This window comes from Phalacrocorax aristotelis, chromosome 10, assembly GCF_949628215.1.
Source record: "Phalacrocorax aristotelis chromosome 10, bGulAri2.1, whole genome shotgun sequence".
Classification (NCBI taxonomy): domain Eukaryota; kingdom Metazoa; phylum Chordata; class Aves; order Suliformes; family Phalacrocoracidae; genus Phalacrocorax; species Phalacrocorax aristotelis.
Genome location: NC_134285.1, coordinates 24077630 through 24096639, shown reverse-complemented (window position 1 = coordinate 24096639; position 19010 = coordinate 24077630). Strand labels below are relative to the sequence as shown.

Genomic DNA, 19010 nt, shown 5'->3' with positions numbered 1-19010 from the left:
TCCATCAAACTCTGTGTACTCTACTGAAAAGAATCTCACTCCAGAATGTGTCAGCGTGATCCGCCTTGCTCTCCTACACAAAATGAGCTAGTTGTGTTCACATTGTTCTAGTGCTAAATGAATCTTCGTCAATGATGTGAGGCATAAGAAGTAACTGAAGCTGTAAATGTGACAAAACATGCTTCTGACCAGGAGGTGTTTGTGGGAAGGGAGATGGCGCTATGGTGACTAGTCTTGTTTCCAGATCCATGTAGCAGCAATGTCAAGGTATGCTGCTGTAAGTCTGGGCTTGGGGAACACTGCAGGATGCACCAAAGTACTCGGGGAGGAGAGAGTAACTGTCTGCTAGTTGTCGTTTATTCTGCAGTTATCACTGTCTTGCTGCATTACTTCGTTCTTCTGCCAGATTCTTTGGTGTATGCAGCAAATGTATCAGACATAATTGAATATTTCTCAAGGATGGGAAGTCATCTACTCAGAGTTTTGTGTTTAATTTCAGCATACTGGGATGAGGACTAATAGCTAGCAGTCCTGAGGAAACCGTTCTCATTATCTGTTCATGTGCTTTCTGCGTGGATTAGTTTAATGAGGTTATGAAAGAGAGTAGACAAGAGCTTTTTCCCTGGCTATATCACTACTCAACAGTATGAACAGCAAACAATATGGCGCAGGTCTGGGAGTGTAGCAGTTGTCTTGATTTGTGGAGCAGCAAAAGAAAATATTTACGTTCTGTTAGCACATTATAAAAATGCATGCCAAAGTTTTGATTGTCTGTATCTAGCTATTATCTGTACAGTACATAGCAAGTAGCGGAACCAAAGGTGGTGTAACTCTCCATGGTTAAGATAAAAAAAAGTTCTTTTCAAAGTTTGAGTTTCTTGTTATAGATCAGCTGCACTAGATTTGAGTGAAGTGTCTTAATAAGCTAAAATCTTTAGTTACTTTCAGAACACCAAGTTGCAAGAATGCCTAAATGGAATAGGGGTCAAGGTTTCCTTGATTAAGTATAATTTGGTTTTTTAGGCTCTTTCCTGTGTTTATTAAAAGCAATATCAAATCATGTAATCTCAGGTTTTAACCGAAGTTGGAATTTATTTTTATAAAGTTTAGAATGTAAGTACTTCACTACTGTGGAGGACTGCATGTACTAAAGGAATGGAATGGAAATGGAATGGAAAATGTGGCTAGACTAGCAAGCTAAATATTTCCTAAAAATATAGTAATTGACTTGAAATCATGCCAGTTCCATTTACCATGGTCATTGCTTGGTTTTGAATTGTAATGATTACTTGCTTCATAATTCAAACTTAACAAAAGATTGAAAAATCTTTTGCCTGTTTTACAGCCACTTTAGCATCTCTTCAGTATTAATTCTTCTACTTCTCACTTGTGTATTTCTTTTACATTGCACTTAACTGGAGAGCTCTGTTATTAGGGTACATAAAAAGGAGTGTGGCCAGCAGGTTGAGGGAGGATATCCTCCTCCTCTACTCCACCCTAGTGAGGAGTAGAGTACTTCTGGAGTACTGTGTCCAGTTTTGGGCTCCCCAGTTCAAGAAGGACAGGGAACTGCTTGAGCAAGTCCAGCGGAGAGCTGTGAAGATGATCAGGGAACTGGAGCACCTCTCTTATGAGGAAAGGCTGAGACACCTCCGTTTGTTCAACTTCTTTACTGTGCGGGTGCCAGAGCAGGGGCACAGGCTGCCCAGGGAGGGTGTGGAGTCCCTTCCCTGGAGACATTCAAAACCCACCTGGATGAATTCCTGTGCCCCCTGCTCTAGGTGTGCCTGCTCAAGCAGGGGGGTTGGATGAGATGATCTGCAGAGGTCCCTTCCAACCCCTGCCATTCTATGATTATAGACTAATAGATCTAACAGTCGCAAAATTGTGTGGCAGTTACCAAGGAAAAAAAAAAGCTTTTTTCCTACTGTTTTGCAAAAGTCAGTCTGATCAGAAAGGATAATGGCTGCTTCCCCTTAAATAAGGTATACATAACTTCTAAGCTTTGTCCTTGTTATGAGTAATGTAATTTTTTTGCTAATTTTTACAATTCCCTTAGTTCTGTTCTAACAAGTACTTGAAAGCATTTCAGTTCTGTGCAGTTCAGGTGCTGATCCATCCTGTTGTCCCCCTGTCCAGTTAGAGAATACTTACCACAACGTGATGCTAACTTCTCTAAAGTTACTTGAGCAAGAGTGAAGGAGATTTCTTGCAATAAGGAGGTATAAATGGGTCTTTCTGCTTGCCTTTAAATATATCTTTACACAAACATTTCATTGTTAAATGTTTTTTCTCTTCTGCCAGTGTCTTACCCCTTCTTTCTGTGTGAAAGCTAGCTAGTTTAGGTGAAGGTGAGACTTTCTGACACAGGCATCCACTCTTACGCAGCTGTCCTCCTCTATTTTTACTCCTTAATTGACAGTCCAGCCTTCCATCCCTCCAAATATAACACTCTGCACTGCCTGCTTGCTCCCTTGCAGTAGGAAAGATGGGTAGGAGACAGCCCTGCCTAGCTAGCCCTTTGCTACTGAACATGAGGCAGCTTTTGTCCCCTCTTCCCACCAAAGTTAAACGTTCCTCTTCACATGGTTGCCAGAAGAGAGTGAACTTGCCTGGAGGGAGGGATGGAGGAAGATTCGGAAGGAGCAGGAGGAGGAGATGAAGGCTGGCTGGAATTTTCCTGAGATTTCTTGGGATCCTCTCCTTTGGCAAGTAAACATTCTCTATTTGGGGCCTGGTCGCTTTCTGTAGCCATTGGCAGTGTCAGGAGCTATGTGCTATTACACTGAAGCATGCTAACTCTGTTGGTTTTGCAAGCACAGTTAAGAGCTGGTCACACTCTGGCAAACTTGACAATACCTATTTGCTTTGCTGTCATTTTTTTTTTCTCGCAGCCTCTAGAGCTCTGAAAAGCTTAAGCAGCCCGACCTACTTGCAGACCCATCGGATTTATCAAAGCCAAAGCATGTATAAGGCTGTAAGCTCAAATCAAAAGTTCTGGCAATCTGACTTCCGTCCTCTAGCTGCGGACTTCAGTGAGCTTTCTGAGGAGCACATACTCATCAAATTCATTAGTTTCTGGAATGGACAGTAGCTTCAGAGGGAAAAGTGACTGTTTGATGCAACCTCTAAATATGCTTCTGTCTCTGAATGCTAGAATGTAAGACAGGAAAGAGTAAGGAGTGGGGACAAAGTTTACAGGAGAAAGGACAGCTGAGATGTAACTCTGAGTATCTTAGGAGTTGTCTCATATGATGGACATTTTACTTAACCCTCCCTAATGTAAATAGAAGCAGGTCCCAAGGGATAATGTCAGAAGGGGAAAGCTGTTGCATAGTGAAGACCCCAGCAAGCACAGGATAGTAATTGTTACTATACTGAAGTGGCCATGAACAGAATGGCTCATCTCACCATGCTTTTGTCACTGCTATATAGGATTAAATTTCTCTTCTCCACAAGGATCTTATTCTAGGATTTGAATTAAAGATAATGAGTTTCCCTATGAATCCCAGGTGGAGAATGACAGAAAAATATTAACTTCCATGGACCTGACGCTGACTTTGTGATGGACTGGTATTCTACCATTGCTGGTTTTGCATATCCTGAAGACAAGCCCTCAGCTCACACTGAGAGGTGTCATTTCTGAACATCATAAGATATCTTGCTTTTGGAACTGAAGTTGAGACAATGTGTTGCCTCCTTTAATTACAGTGTGAGAATTAGTTTCAGATGTGAGAGAACACAACAAAAAGAAGTGGTGAGCATTTCTGTATTGCTTTTACACTGTACAAAGATGACTCAAAAGTGTCTTCTTTTTATTTAAAAAACAAACAAACAAAAAAAAACCCCTGAAGTAATTATTTGGTAGAGAAGAGCCATCCAGAAGCCTTCTCTGAAAGAGTCCTGTGTGTTGCTGCCAACCTTTTAAAAGAGGAGTTAAATTTTGGAATTTCAGCATGTGTTTCCAAAATACCCAGGTTAATATTTAGTCAGAATCTAAAACTGTCTGAATTAAATGTATGGCTGTCCAAGCAAATTCTCATTTTGTGTTTATGAACTTCTGTCTACTTGAGGCAAAATGTTTGTTTTACTTTCCTATAGTAAAGCAGGGAGGATGACTTGTTTGTCTTGATGGTGTTTCTTCCTTATGAGTTTTGAATAATTTTAATGCACCTGTTGTACAAAAGACAATGCTGATAAATTGTCAAGTTCCATGCATTCTCCAGTCTGTTGACATGGGGATGACTATCTCTGGAAGCATTTCAGTAACTTCTTTTGTTGATTCAACCTGGCTAAATAATTTCTTAATTGTACAGAACAGTTTTATAGGCCTGTTACGTTTCATAGGAATTATCTGCCTTTGCAGAGTGTGCAGTATCAATGGCCATGTGCTTCCTAGCTTTAATCTGGCACTGAGCACATATTGGTAGAGACATTCCAGCAGTGGGCAAATCTGTTGCCTGCTGTGATTAGTGCATCTTATTGTATCTCCCCTTCTAGTTTTGCACTGACTTGATTAAAGGTGATTCAGGTATGGCTATTAGCAGGTACAGTCATGCTATCTCCTGGGACGCAGGTGTGCTTTAAAGCTGGAGTCAAATGGTAGATCGTGTAAACATGTGGTTTTACAAACTAGAGGCCAGAACCTGATCTTTCAGCTCCTGGTGCTATTGCAGTGGTGTGTGTTTTTAAAATCTTCTAATGTTGGTGGTAGCGGGCCCTCTAGAGGGTGATTTGATCATAGGAGCATGTACAAGGTCAGAGCCAGAAGTCCAGTACTTGAGGGAGTTAAGAAGCAGTTTCATGAAGCTGTTGTAAGCTGATGTGAGCTTAAGCTGACATGTACTGCAATTGGAAAGGGTGGTTCTGTCCTGCACTCACCTTTGTTCTGGCACTAATGTTGATCTGGCTGACCGTCTTGCTTATCCAATGGAAAAGAAAAATTGTACCAGATTAACAAGCTGATCTCAGTGACTGTGGCCACACGAGTGCTAGTACCAGCACAAAGAAATGACTAAAAACACATGGCTGTGGCTAGCAGGAGGCCAGCATCTCTTGTCACTGGCCACACAGTCTTAGAACAGTGTTAAGCTGCTCATGAAACTGCATCCTTGTAGTATTAAATAACAGTTACTTCCCCAGAGAATTAGGAAGAGAGATTGCAAATTGAACAGACTTTACAATGGATATTTTTGAAGTGAGAGGCTTCTGTTCTCTAAGTGAGAAGTTAACATAAAGAAACCTTAACTTCCTGTGGAGGTGGCCTCTTGGCAGGCCACTGATAAATTACTTCAGTATGAGTTATTGACAGAATGGAAGTAAAGTTTGGGTTAAAAATAAAAAGGCATGTATCTTAACTTTCTTCGCTTTAGAAAACAATTTTGGCATTGCAGGAACAAGTTGAATGTACACATGTACTCCTAAAGAAAATGGGAGTTTACCTGTTACTCAAGCCTCTTATTTTTTTACTTTTCCTTTTGCAGGAAAAGCTGCAAGTCATTTAATGACCAAATAAGGTCTCCATTCTCATGATTTATCTGATATGCTTCTCCTGGAGCCATGGATGAATACAACCGCTTTGTGGATTGGGACAAAATGGATGTTACTGTCCAGAGCCAGGATGCGAAGGAGCTAACCTGCACAGAGTTCCAGGAGCTCAAGCAGCTGGCCCGGCAGGGCTACTGGGCCAAGAACCACTCTCTGAGAGCCAAAGTGTACCACAAACTAATTAGCAATATCCCATGCCGCACGGTGACCCCAGATGCAAATGTGTACCGGGACATTGTTGTGAAGATTGTTGGAAGACGTAACAGTAGCTGCCTTCCACTACCGGAGTTTGTGGATAACAGCTTGGTCCCCACATACTGCTTGAATGCAGAAGGCATCGCGGCAGTCAGGAAGATTATATTGTGCATTGCAAATCAGTTCCCAGACATATCGTTTTGCCCAGCACTTCCTTCTGTGATAGCTTTGCTCCTCCATTACAGCAAAGATGAGGCAGAGTGCTTTGAACAGGTTTGTCGCATCCTCGCTTGCAATGACCCATCCAAGCGGCTCATTGATCAGACGTTCTTAGCTTTTGAGTCCTCCTGCATGACCTTTGGTGACCTGGTTAACAAGTACTGTCAGGCAGCACATAAGCTGATGGTGGCAGTGTCTGAGGATGTGTTGGAAGTATACTCCGACTGGCAACGGTGGCTCTTCGGAGAACTGCCTATGGTGTACATTGCTCGGGTCTTTGATGTGTTTCTGGTGGAGGGCTACAAAGTTCTCTATCGTGTTGCACTGGCTCTTCTGAAATTTTTTCACAAAGTCAGAGCTGGGCAGCCCATGGAGTCTGACAGCATACAGCAGGACATTCGAGCTTTTGTTAGAGACATTGCCAAGTCAGTGTCTCCAGAGAGGCTTTTGGAAAAAGCCTTTGCTATCCGCCTCTTCTCGCGGAAGGAGATCCAGCTTCTGCAGATGGCCAACGAGAAGGCTTTGCAGCAGAAGGGCATCACAGTCAAGCAGAAAAGGTAAGGCTCTCACTACAGGCAGCCTGAGTGATCTTGTGAGTTTTCCCAGTGTGGTGATCAATCAGTCAGTCCTGGGTGGCTACTGGTGAGGAAGGAGAAGAGCTGTACTGGTATGTGCAGGTATCTCTGCTGTTTGTTTTTTTTCCTCTGCAGAAATTTAATTTAATTTAAGCATTGCTGGGATCGTAATGAGGAGTGTAACTGAATGTTATGATACAAGGGAAGCAAAGCAGTTTCTCATAGCTTACTCAGTGATGAATTTATAATTACGTTTTACAGGTACATATTAATTGCAAGTATTGTATCGCAAAAGTGTCTTTCACAAGCTGCTTTTAAACTAAAAGGCATTTTAGCAAAGCTGGAAAAAACACTGATAAATTACTTGGAAGAAAAGTAGCCAAACAAATGTGAAAAAGAATCCTTAAATATGAGATTACTTGTATAAAATGTCGATTTCATGCTGCCCAGTGTTGTGAATTCAGCAGTTTCTTTAGTGTAAGGAGACAAACACTGTCCAAGCTGGAATGTTTTGCTTAACTGGGGAGTTATTTTAACAATGCAAGGAAGAAATAAGCCTTATTTACAGGTTACTTTTAGAATTAGTTTGACTGCAAACCTCCTGAAAGTCAAGAGTTGTAGTAATCATAGGTAGGGGTCAACCTATTTTGTGACAGGTCCACGTGCTATTAGAAATAATGATTTTGAAAGAACCGTGGATGAGAAGAGGGAGGATACTGATCCAAGTGATGATTGCATAATCACAATTTCTTTTCAAAATGACGGGAGGAAAAGCCAGCTGTAAAACTAGTAAATGAAATCCTGCTCCAACATGACAGTAAAAGCTACAGTGATAAAAACCTTAGCCGAAAGACCTCTCTGTGTATATAGAAAAGGCAGCAATATATTAATCTAAACAAAATCAGCATCTTGCCAAGTGAAAGTGTATGTGCAGGTAAACACTGCTGTTATAGACATGTTCTGTTTCTCCTAAGGCCTTCTGTGACTGCAGAAAACTTCTCCCAGCTGCTTTTGAAATCGAAGTTTAGGTGTTGAATAGTTTTATCAGCTGTCCTGACTTCTGAAGGGAGGATGACTCCTAGAGTCTACTGGGGTCAGTAAGTGTGATACTTCTAGAACTTTGTATTCTAGAGGAACAGCCTTTCATTTTCTCCAAATCTTTAAAAATCAAAAGGACCAGCCACTGATGTATTAGGATCTTACAGCCAATTGTGTTCCTGAGCTAGTCACAGAAGTTGCAAACAGGTGTCATTCCATGGTATTGAAATATATACTTAACCAGATTTCAGCCTATAAAATAACATAAATATTAGCTGAACCTCTTTCATGTGCCCACGTATATGTAAAGTTCCCTCCAGTCTTTTCCAACAGTTTAGTTTTAGACTCAGTTTGGTTTACAGTTAGCTTTTGCTTTATCTTGCTCATATCTTGGAAGAGACTAGTCTGTCAGTCTCAGATATTTCAAGGCCTTTAGCCACTGGAATGTCACATTGGGTAGAATTCAGACCATTGTGTCTGGGAAGTATTAACTCTTCCAGTGTGTAGCTTTTCTTCCTGTACTGAAGTTCAGAAGAGTTGCAGTATCCTTTCTGAGTATATTCTTCAGCAACAGAATGAGAGCTTTGAAAGAAAAAAAAAACCAAACCAAAAAGACCCAAACCAAACAAAAACAAATAGTAAAAAACAACCACAGAAAAACCCATAATCTCCTGCTGTGTTAAATGTTGTAGAGATATCCTTGCTCAGAACAGCAGTGATACCTTCAAAGGAGAAAACAATAAATTCGTACCCAAATAATGCCAGTAGTTACTGCCTTACCAGGCAGAGTTGCTAGTGAAAATCTTTTATCCTCTCTCGGCTACTTTTTTTAAACATACTGAAACTTCTCAGTATCCCTGGCACAGTACTGCTGTGAACTTGGCTCAGTTTGGATCCCAGCAGAGGCAGATGTGGGTGCTGGAGAAGTCAGCTTTTCTCCAGTGCTTGATAGGATGTGCTTGGCCCATGCAAGTAGATGATGAATTATTTTCAAATCAGATAACTACAAGCAGGTAGCAAAAAGGGAAAAAAAATATAAATGGGAAGTATTTTACCCTGACTTTTTGTTTGTTTTTCTCGTGCTTGGTGATTCAAATCAAACCTTACTTTGTTTCTCTCCAGGCTCCTTTCATTCACTTTGTCACGGATGTAGGAAATCACTGATCTTTTCTATCTTTTTTTTGTCTTTCTCCTTATACATTCTCCTTCTGTCAATTCCACACCCACTGCACCCCTCCTGTTTGCAGTGTTGCATCTCCCAAAAGGTAGGTTAAAATGCTTGAATCTTTGCCCTTTGCTCGTTTCTTCTGTCTTTGGCTGGTTATTTTTTCTGAGGCTGTCATTATTACTAATGCTGGGGCAGGAGAAGCAGGGCAGCAATTATGGCACCCAACTGCCGTGTAACATCTCTTAAAAACACTCGTGCAAAGTTAGTTCAAAGCACCTGCAAAGTTGGAAGAGAAGGGATCATAGACCCAGCGAGTCACCATAGTACTTCCATATGGCAAGACAGACCTGTGTTTTCCAGAATGGAAATAGTAATGGTAATGGTGAGATATGAGTCCTTTCCAGATTGGAAGTGTTACTTTTAAACACTTCAAGTAACGTGTCTTCAGAACTGTTAGTTATTGTCCCACATCCAAACCTGGTATATACAGTTGCAATAGATGTGACTTTTTTTCTTCTTTGCAAGCTTGCCACAGTTAATTGGAAAGATGTTGGACTGAACCCAACTTGGCACCCTCTTAAAAGTGACTTGTCTCTATTCATTCTAGATTATATTTATTTTTAAGTAAATAGGTTTATTTAGAGGCAAGAAGACTATTTTCCTGTGTCAGTGGAGGTCAGAGTTACTCAGCCATGTAGCATTAATGGCTAATGAACTCACTCATCAAGTCTTGGCCTTGAAAAGCAAATATTAAAGAACAAAACCCAGTGCGTTGTGATACCTGATAAGCAGAGAACTTGGAAAGGAGAAAGACTGCCCTGTGAGTATTAAGTGTGACAGATGAATGGGTTTAAATTAATGCTTTTGAGAATCTTCTGACCTTGATGCAGGTGCCCTGAGTTAACTTTAGTGAGTGGTGCACACTAACGTTTGTACTAATTTATAAAATCAAAATTGGAATTAATTTCCTCATGTTTTCATGTCTGAAAGAACACCTTAAGAGACTTATCAAAGCATGTTTCACATATCCTGTGTGGGGATGATTTTACCTCTAATAAATCAGCAGGCTGTTAATTACAGCCAATCAAATCTTCAATGTCTGTGTATTATTTTACTGTAATTACAGTTTTCTGAACGGAGCAGAAAGCCTTGATCTCTGCTAGGAAGTACATAGTTTGGGTTTGAGGGGACTTAGGTAGATGCAGAGTGTCTGTTGACACTGATCTCAACACAGGATTAGGTTTCAGGCTTATACACCACATATGGCTTATATTGCCATTTATGGCTGAGAAACAACATATCACTTCTACCACATGTTTATGTCCTCACTGAAATTATAATGGATTTTAAAGATAATGCAGACGCTGTAAGATTTGACCCAAAACAAACTAGAGCAGGAAGATGTAATTCAGTGAGTCACACCTTGGAGTGTAGTATGTGCTGTCTTGGAATACATACAGAGCATATCCCCTCTGACAGCTGCTACCACGTGTCATCAATGTTGGGTTTATCTTCAGGAACTCTGAGGTCTCTGAAGCACATTGTATTAATGATATGGCTGGAAAAACAACATCCCTATGAAAACAGCAAATAAGCTGCTTTATTAAACATTTAAATTGTGCTCCTTTTCAAAATCTAATATGCTTTGGGATAATAACAGTTGAACGTGTCTTTCAACATCAGCAATCAACAGAGAATTGTCATGCCAATCCCAATAAGCCAGTGTGAAGAACTGAGGAAAACACTAATGAAGGGTACAATCTTAATGAATTTGTTCAGTTCTAGTGGTAGCCTTTAATAGAGTGCCAGTCCAAAATTAGTGTTGTCTTAAACTGCTCGGTTTTTTTACCCGATGACCCTGAAAGACCTCTGGTGTGGTGAAGGCTAAACTTAATTTTCATCAACCAAAATAAACCAAAACATTGGGATTCTTTCTTCACCAACTTGTGTGCTGTTCATTTCCACTCACTTACAACTTTGAAAAGCAACTACCTAACTGAAGTAGATGATTTTAAGTATCACTAGAGAAACACTGTCAGAAATGAAGGATGAATACAGGTTAGATACTTGTAACTCTAGCTGCAATTTTCTGAACCACCTCCAAAATTCTTGTATTTCTGTTAAGCAGCACAGAGTTTGGTATGATGTAGGTGCAGGCTGTGTATTGATACTGGTCTCCACACAGGACTGGGTTTCAGTCTTAAGCACCTGCATCTCTGATTTATGCCTGGGAAATAGCAGGTCATTTTATATCAAATCCTTCAGTCAAGCTGCGGTCTAGGTTTTACTAACTGAATGGTGACGTTAAATATTAAATGATTCGCCATGATATTCAAGGGGCAGGAATGACGTGCCTAGAATAGCTTTAAATGGCCAATACAGTGGTAAATGCTTTCTAGTAAATCAGAAAGATCTGTTTGTAAAGGTGATATTCTACCTACATCGAAAAGTTGTAGGAAGACACAGGGTAGTAGAAGTGATGTGTTACTACGAATACTGCTAAACATAGGTTTTGAATGGGGTCTGGTTAGGAATGTTCTTAAATCAGCAGTTCATAGTAGTCAGGAGAAGGAACACAGGCAAAAGAAAAGGTACAATGAGGCTGACAGTCTTTTAGGAACAATACTTAAGTTTAGTTGCCCAAACAAATCACAAGTGTGAAAAATGTACAGACCAAGCATACAAATAATTGAGGCTTGCTTTTTTGAGGTTTAGTAAGTTTAAAACTGTTCTGATATTTGCTACTAACTCTTAGCCTATTTATCATCATTACTTTCCCTCTAGAAATTCCCTGCAATAAACTAGTTGACTGCCCTGAATATTTTTTTAATTCCCTGAATGTGAGAAAGATCTGATTTCTGATGAACTGAAACCAAGGCGTTGTTTCTCAGCCCAGAAGGGCTGAGACCTAAAGTAACATTCTGAAGGTGTGGGTTCAAGTCTTGGCTCATACTTTGCTTCAGTTGATCTCTCCTGTGCCTCAGCTTGCTATGTGTAAAAGCACAAATAATGTCCTAGTCAGTGATACTGAGAGTTTTAAAACCCATTAATAGTTGCAGCTTGCTTAAATAGGTGTTTATATAAGTTCCTTACTAATTAAATAATGCAGGGTAGCAATGTAAGTAGTCATTCCATTTATTTTGCTAGAGGAAGCAGTAATTTTATTAGCTTAAGTGACCTAAGGAGTCCCTTCATTAGAAATGCTGACACTAAGGCAGCTACAATAAATTTCAGGCAGCATTTCCCAATGTCTCCAAGCCAGCACCACTCTAAAGTACAGTAAAAATGCTGCTGATTTCTTGGTACTACAAGCAAAAATAATAATAAATGTGTAGTTTGTGTGTTGTAGGGAGTGAGCTAAGGTATTAAGATACATGCAGATATGCAGTATTGAGGTCCTCTTTATGTCCCGTGAAACCGAGAGGAAAGAAATGTGTAATGTTAAAAAAAAAAAACAAACTAATCCACCAGAAATTGGGAAATACTTGCAATGGAACCCTTGCATGCAGAGCAAACTGTCTGAAGTTTCATTTAACTAATGGCTACCCAATAATTTAGTATGTTGTGTAAGTTCCAATGTCATTTCCACCATGTATTTGGCTGTCACCCTTGCATTTTAAAAGTCTTTAACATCAGCCGTGGATGCAGTAACACTTGTTTAATCCCCATGCTCTGAGTTTGTGGTTATTTAATCTGAGAAATGAAGACTGGTTAAGATGGTGGTGGTGGTGGTGGTGGTTGTTGTTATTAGTATTACCTTCAAGTGTTTAAAAGCCATGAATCAGTTCTTATAATTGTATCAGACCCCTCTAGGGAGTATGGGGGTTTGCTTTCTGGTGTGTGTGTCTGGCATTCCTTTGTGTTTTCAGGCTCTGTCTGTAACCATGAACCTAGGAACTTCTTTGGTTCTTAGTGAAGTGGAAGTCATTGGTAATTGCATGTTTCCAAGAGGTGGAACTTTCCAAAAGCTTCAAATACTTGCCTTGGATTAAAATTGCTTAGCCTGGTAATACTGATTCCTCTAAGGTTTCTGAGGGTTTTAGGAATTCTCTAATTCCGTGATACAGACAGGACCTCAGAAGGAGAGGAAGTACTACCTCTTCCTTTCAGATCCTGACTGTTTCTTTAGGTATTGTGTTCTCTGTGCTTAAATATGAGCACCAGTGAGACTGTCTCAAACAGCAAATATAATTTGATGTATTTAAGGTCATGGTCATCCTAGTTGGCTCACCATTTTGTCCTCTATATATACAAAAAGGTGCAGGCCACAGCTGCCGTACAGAGGAATTGCTCCAGGTATTTCAGTAAGGCCACATCACTCCCTCTTCAGGATTATGTTAAACTGCAGTAGTTTATTATCTTCACTAAGTCATGGCCTTCTAATACCATGGGCTGGAGCTTTTAACAATCACGTATCTGCTAGGGTCTTTTAGTGCTCAGCTGTCTTTGTGTGTTACTGTCCAGTAATTCAAAACTTGTTTTATTGTTAAATTATTGTTTCTCAATGTTTTGTATTGTATTTCTCAGGCAGAATGTCCACTTAGCAGTTCATGCTGAGAACTTCAAGTCTGAAATTGTCAGTGTGAAAGAGATGCGAGATATCTGGTCGTGGATCCCAGAGCGATTTGCACTTTGCCAGCCCCTGTTGCTCTTCACCACCTTGGAACATGGCTGTAGTCTGAGCAGGTAAGGAAAACCTTCCCTGCGTTTCTCTACTGTAGGGCAAAAAAGAGCAACTGGTGAACTGTTCGCTGGATTGACAAAAAGGCCATGCCTAGTCAGAACTTGATCTGAAGAATATTATTAGCAATGGGATGTAAATGTAACAAATTCCTTTTGGCTATAGCATTTGACCAGGATACTTCATAGGCCAAAACACGGCATGCCATTTTAAACTGTCCAAGACCAATTGGAGAAGTCAAACTTGCATTAGTTCACAGAATATGGTGGCCTGAGACTGGTTCATTCCCCACTGGGTATGAATGGTTTAACTCAGTGGCTGCCCTGCAGCCTGTTTTGATAGATAACTGCATTCAGACTGATCCAAAGAATAAGGGAATGGTAACTGGAGATTCCTCTACCTATGAATCTGATTGTTATTGTTTTTGAAGTGGGATAAACTAGATATGAGTGTCTAGTTGACATGGAAAACTATAGAGCTATAGCTCCTAATAAGGACTTTGACATCTGCAGTTGAGGTGCTCAGGTGGGGAGTTGTCTGCTGTCCCAGCCCGATGTGCTTATGAGGAAAAGCAGAAGCAAGCAACGAGAATGCATCATCATTGTTTTCTATGAAAACTGAAAGCTCTTCAGACACAGCTGTCAGTCCTCAGGACACAACTTCCTTTAGGTTGTCTTAATTCAAAATGCTGTAGAACACCACTCTTGTGATAGGTAGTCTTCTAGTTATTCTGCAGGGGCATAAACAACTGTACAGAGAACTGAGTAGAGAACAACTGCTTGATAATATTTGTTTACACTCAATGCTAATAAGACTACAATAGACTGTAGAAAGCATTTGCAGCAATATGCTTAGTCTTCAGATGTCTTTTTTCCCATGCCGTCAGTTGGAGGTGGTGGTGGTGCCTGATGTTAAGGGAGGAAAAGAACTGCAGTTGGTGGTAGTCGAGTGCTCATTTTTGTGTGCTCTGCATTTCAGGTTCTATTCTCACAGTGAGGGGCACGAACCAACTCTTCTCCTCATCAAGACCACAGCAAAAGAGGTGAGCGGGTTGAAAGGCAACAGATTAAATTAGATTTAGGCAGTTATGTAATGCTGTATTGCAACACACAACTGTTCACAATAAAATGAAGAAGCAAGGGACCTGAAATTGCTTGGGGTTTTGTTTTGGTCTTTTAACAATGTTGTCATCATCCACTGTTGGGTTGAACAGTTTGGCAGAGGTTAAACCCCCTTGCTTTCCAACCGACCTCAGATAATTCTGGGAGGTTGGGGGTGGCTGGGGTTAACTTCTGATTAACTCCAATGTTTTATCATGACGAGGTTCCTTTTACATTCTCAGAATTAAGACTCAAAATGGAATCAAGTGCCAAGTTGCTTTATTTGGCCAGAAATAGATACAGGAGAGAAAAGCAAAGAAAGAGGGGAAAAAAGGTGAAAAAGGGAAGGAGAGGGAGGGAGAAAGTGGGACTGTTACGATAGTTATCACCACTGATCTGCAGCAGTCTGTCCGGTCCAGGTGAGGAGTCTGGCTGTCCGATGCATCTTTGAAGCCAGTGGAGGGGGAGATGTTCCAGAACGCACCCCCCGTCGTCTCTACTGGTTTCCCCTTTTATAAGGTTGCTCCCTTGCATAGTCAGTAACTGTTCTGCATACCCCTGCCTCCCGCTCGGTGGTGGGGCACATGCCCAGTACTGTTGCTAGAAGGTGCTTGAAAGTTCTGGAGGGTCCAAGCCCCTCCCCATATGTTGCCAGTCGGCCTTGGGCCCAGGCGTATGCGTGGAGGACGAGTACTCGGAGATAACGGGGCGCACATTCCTGCGGGGTCAACCTTGGTGATTAAACTGTTCCGTCCAGCTGCCGTAGTGATCAGGCTTTTAGTAGTGAAACTTGTCTGTCAGCAATGTTGAGACAAGTTTCTAGTCCCTGACAAATGTATGCTTTAAATGGTTTCATTTGTTGATTATGGGACTGTGCATTTTTGGGTAAATCTTGAAAACTAGGTCTTGGTCAGCTATTCTTTTTCTTATAAGTAATGTGGGATGATGGGCTAGAGTAACTCATTGAGCTCTTGAACAGACTCTCTTAATTGCAGAATCGGAGGGAGTCTGGGGAATTGTCTTAAGAAATCCATGATTAACAGAAGATATCTTCATTTTCCCCAGGATATGAAGAGAGAAAGTAGCAGAATTTAAATAATGTTAATAATATTGGACTACATAATGTGGAAAGAAAAGCTTTAGCTTCATCTTATTTGTTTAAAAAAATAAAAAATAAACCAAGAAAGCTCTGAGAACCTGAGGAGGGGGGCACACAGGTGCCTTATCTAATGAGCGTTGCTTCTCTGCGCTACTGTGTGTGACAATATTGGACAACACAACGTGAAAACAGAAACATTAGCTTCACCTCATGCTTGTTTAAAAAAATGCATAAAACAAGAAAGCTTCCCAGAACCTCCTAAGGAGGGCACACAGGTGCTTCCTGTAATGAGCGTTGGTTGTTTGCACCGCTGTACATTACTTCTAAATATTCTGTGTATAACGTTAAGCTATTATTGCAGCCTGCAGGCTTATATTTCTGCTTATGTTCAAAAAAAAAAAAAAGCATCAAACAAGAAAATAGGATAAAAATATGGGCTTTTTTCTTTGGTGGTTGTGGGTTTTAGTTTTCCGCAGAGAGTTACGTTCATCCTTTATTCATATGTCTATAGCTATGTTTTAGAAAAAAGAAAATTTGACTGCTGATTTTCTGGCTCTCATGTACTTCAGGCATATCAGATCAGAGTTCTGGGCCATCTTTTTGTTTATGCACACATTTTATCTATATTAAAAAACTGCTCTTCAGTAATTTTGTCCTTGGAGCTCTGCTTGTAATGCTGGTGGAGGCTAAACAGCAACCGTACCTAGAACAATTCTGTTTAACCAGAGTTGCTAGAAAAAAAAATGCAGGGTTGCTTTCATCCCATTCTTAGAACTTCATTGTTTGGTCTGTGTCCACTTGGCAGTGATGCTTATTGCTGGTAGTGAGAAATTCTTCTAGTGCAAACAAAAGACTCCACGGAAAAGGTCAGCCCTCTAAAGCTGTTTTGCTTTATTGGAAACTAGTGAACACCATGCTGTTTGAATAGGCTGCTTTAAATAACTGAGCTAGATCAGCGTTGGCTTAGCTAAGCTGGTTTTAACCTACAGTTTGAAGTGGAGAAAGCTACCAAGGCTACTGTTTATGACCAGAAAATGTTCAGGCAGAACTGCCCATACTGTAACTTGACAATATTGTTGCTTTGGATGCCAAAATGAGGAAGAGGAAGACAGGCTCTACAAGTTTGGAGTGATTTGTGTCTTGGTGCCTGGGGGGTTATTTCTCCTTTAAGGCCTCATCAGTGTGAAATAATTTATGAAACTCTTAGGATTTAAGGGTACCCACCACCAGTGGATTAAAGCAGTTTAAATCTATCTTTAGATATAAGTACTCCTGCTGCCTTAATCCACTGATATATAGATTTTGAAAATCAAACTAAAATAAAACCTTCATTTCTGGACTCTGAAACATTGGTATCAATTGGTTTAACACACTTCTTCAATGGAAAGACTCCTGACGGTGCTGTTTGTGCTAGGTCTGTGGTGCTTATCTGTCAACTGACTGGAGCGAGCGCAGACGAGGAGGGAACAAGCTGAGTTTCTTTGGAACTGGGGAGTGCTTTGTATTTAGGGTGAGTAAAATTTTGTTGTTGCTACCCAGTAGCAAGGCAGAACTGCTGTACTGGTGTGAGTAACTCTTACTTCCCTTCCACTTGAAGAGGCTGGATTTATATGCCCTCCTAGTTTATAAAGTCTACTGAACTCTTAGTACGAAGGAGAAAATTTTACTTTTCGGTTTTTGTGGTAACTATTTTTCTCCCCTTGCACAGAATATTTTCTTAAAAGGTGTAATAAGGTAACTCAAAACACTGCATCATTTCTTCAATCACCTAAAAAAACCCCAAAAATGTAAGGAAAGAAAATAACATCTGGCCTAAAAGACAGTGTGATCCAATCTTTACTGCTAATCGTGCAGGTGGAATCTGAGGGGCTTCAGTGTTTTTTGCTGTGCAGAACTCTGTGTGTAGTGCATGTGCAGTAACTAAAGCTTTGCTCTTGGCCCCCATGCAGCTGCAGCCAGAAGTGGAACGCTACGAGTGGGTGATCATAAAACACCCAGAGCTGGCCACAACTGGTTCAGAGCCAGAAAATGATGCCTCGCTGGCTTCCAGCACCCTGGCTTCCAGCAGTGTCCCATCAGACCCCTCAGATCGCCTTTCTCCCTTCTTATCGGCTCGGCACTTCAACTTGCCTTCCAAAACAGCCTCCATGTTCATGGCTGGCAGCAGCGAATGCATCATTATAGGTAAGTCACCGTGAGAATTTGAGCATATATCCTACTAGCTCTTCCTATCTGCTTTAGATAAATCACCTATATTTACCATATATACATTTCAGTATCACTACAGTTAGAGATAAAAGCGGCCAAAACCTGATATTATTAACCAACAAAAATTTTCTGTGGGAAAACTTGCGCATCGAGCATTTTAGAGTAAGACAGTAACTCATAGCTTTAAGCACAGCCATAACTTCATACTGGCTAATTCATGACAAGAAACAGTTCTTGAAGAGGAACTCACTTTGCACCGAGGCTTTTGAAACACAGGGTAAACTATAAAACATGATAATTCTTCTGGATTTTTACTGGATCTGTGGTGCTGCTGACTTTGGCAAAAGCCTGCTTGGTAAAGTTGTCACCTAAATGGGATTTACAAGGAACGGGTATAAAATCGTAGTTGTCCCTTTCCCAAAAAGCTTTACCTGACACTTGTTAGGAGGGCAACTAGCCTGGTGATTTCCTCTGTAATATCAAGTGCTGGTTGATTTCCCACATAGCGGCATGTGCTCTAATCAGCAGATAGGCTGGTAAGAGCTTCAGTGCATGTGTAACTGAATTAGAAATCACTGTTAACGATGTATCACAGATGTTTCAGAGATCTTTACTGTTGAGCATCTATCCCACCAGCTCTTCGGGTCAGCCTTGGATAAGAGAGTCCATATATTACCATATATTACGCTATGGGTGGGAGTAAGAAATACAAGCTTGGGTAGCAGATAGAAATGAATGTTGTACACAATCCCAGCTGTAGACCAGAATTTCCACCCTTTTGATTCTTCTGGTGTTTTCGGTAGCTATTCTCAGACAATTGCCCAATAAGCAATGGGGAATCTTCCTTTTTATTTTCCTAACGTATTTCTGTCTAAATTTATTTAATTTCACTGCATTCTCTGACTGTATGGTCTGTGAATCTTGACATAGACCCACAGATAATCAAAATGCCTTTAACTCTGACAAGTTTCATAATGATTTAGAAGACCTAGGCAGTGCTGTTACTTACTGATCTTGCTCTTCTCCCAGCTTTGATTTTTGAGTGCTAACAGAATTCTTTGTTTTTCCTTTACTGGAGGGAAAACATGCAGTTGGTACCTTCCAAAATCCTCCAGTACTGAAAAAGAAGTCTGAAATACCTGCATTTGAGTCAGGCTTCTTGTTCTTACTGACTGGCATT

General features: G+C 40.7%; 1 protein-coding gene across 5 annotated transcripts in view; it reads left to right on the top strand.

Moving 5' to 3' along the window:
* TBC1D24 (TBC1 domain family member 24) overlaps positions 1-19010 on the top strand; it is a 33364-nt gene that overhangs the window by 9485 nt on the left and 4869 nt on the right. For 3 of the 5 annotated variants that reach the window (XM_075105875.1, XM_075105878.1, XM_075105876.1), the window contains 6 exons: positions 5484-6518; positions 8822-8839; positions 13270-13428; positions 14402-14465; positions 17037-17132; positions 17572-17806. In XM_075105875.1, coding sequence (XP_074961976.1) covers positions 5560-6518; positions 8822-8839; positions 13270-13428; positions 14402-14465; positions 17037-17132; positions 17572-17806 — 1531 coding nt within the window. In that variant the 5' untranslated portion in view covers positions 5484-5559. Of the gene's footprint in view, positions 1-3512; positions 3758-5483; positions 6519-8821; positions 8840-13269; positions 13429-14401; positions 14466-17036; positions 17133-17571; positions 17807-19010 lie in introns of those variants that run through there. The other 2 variants (XM_075105877.1, XM_075105879.1) reach the window with 2 other exon arrangements.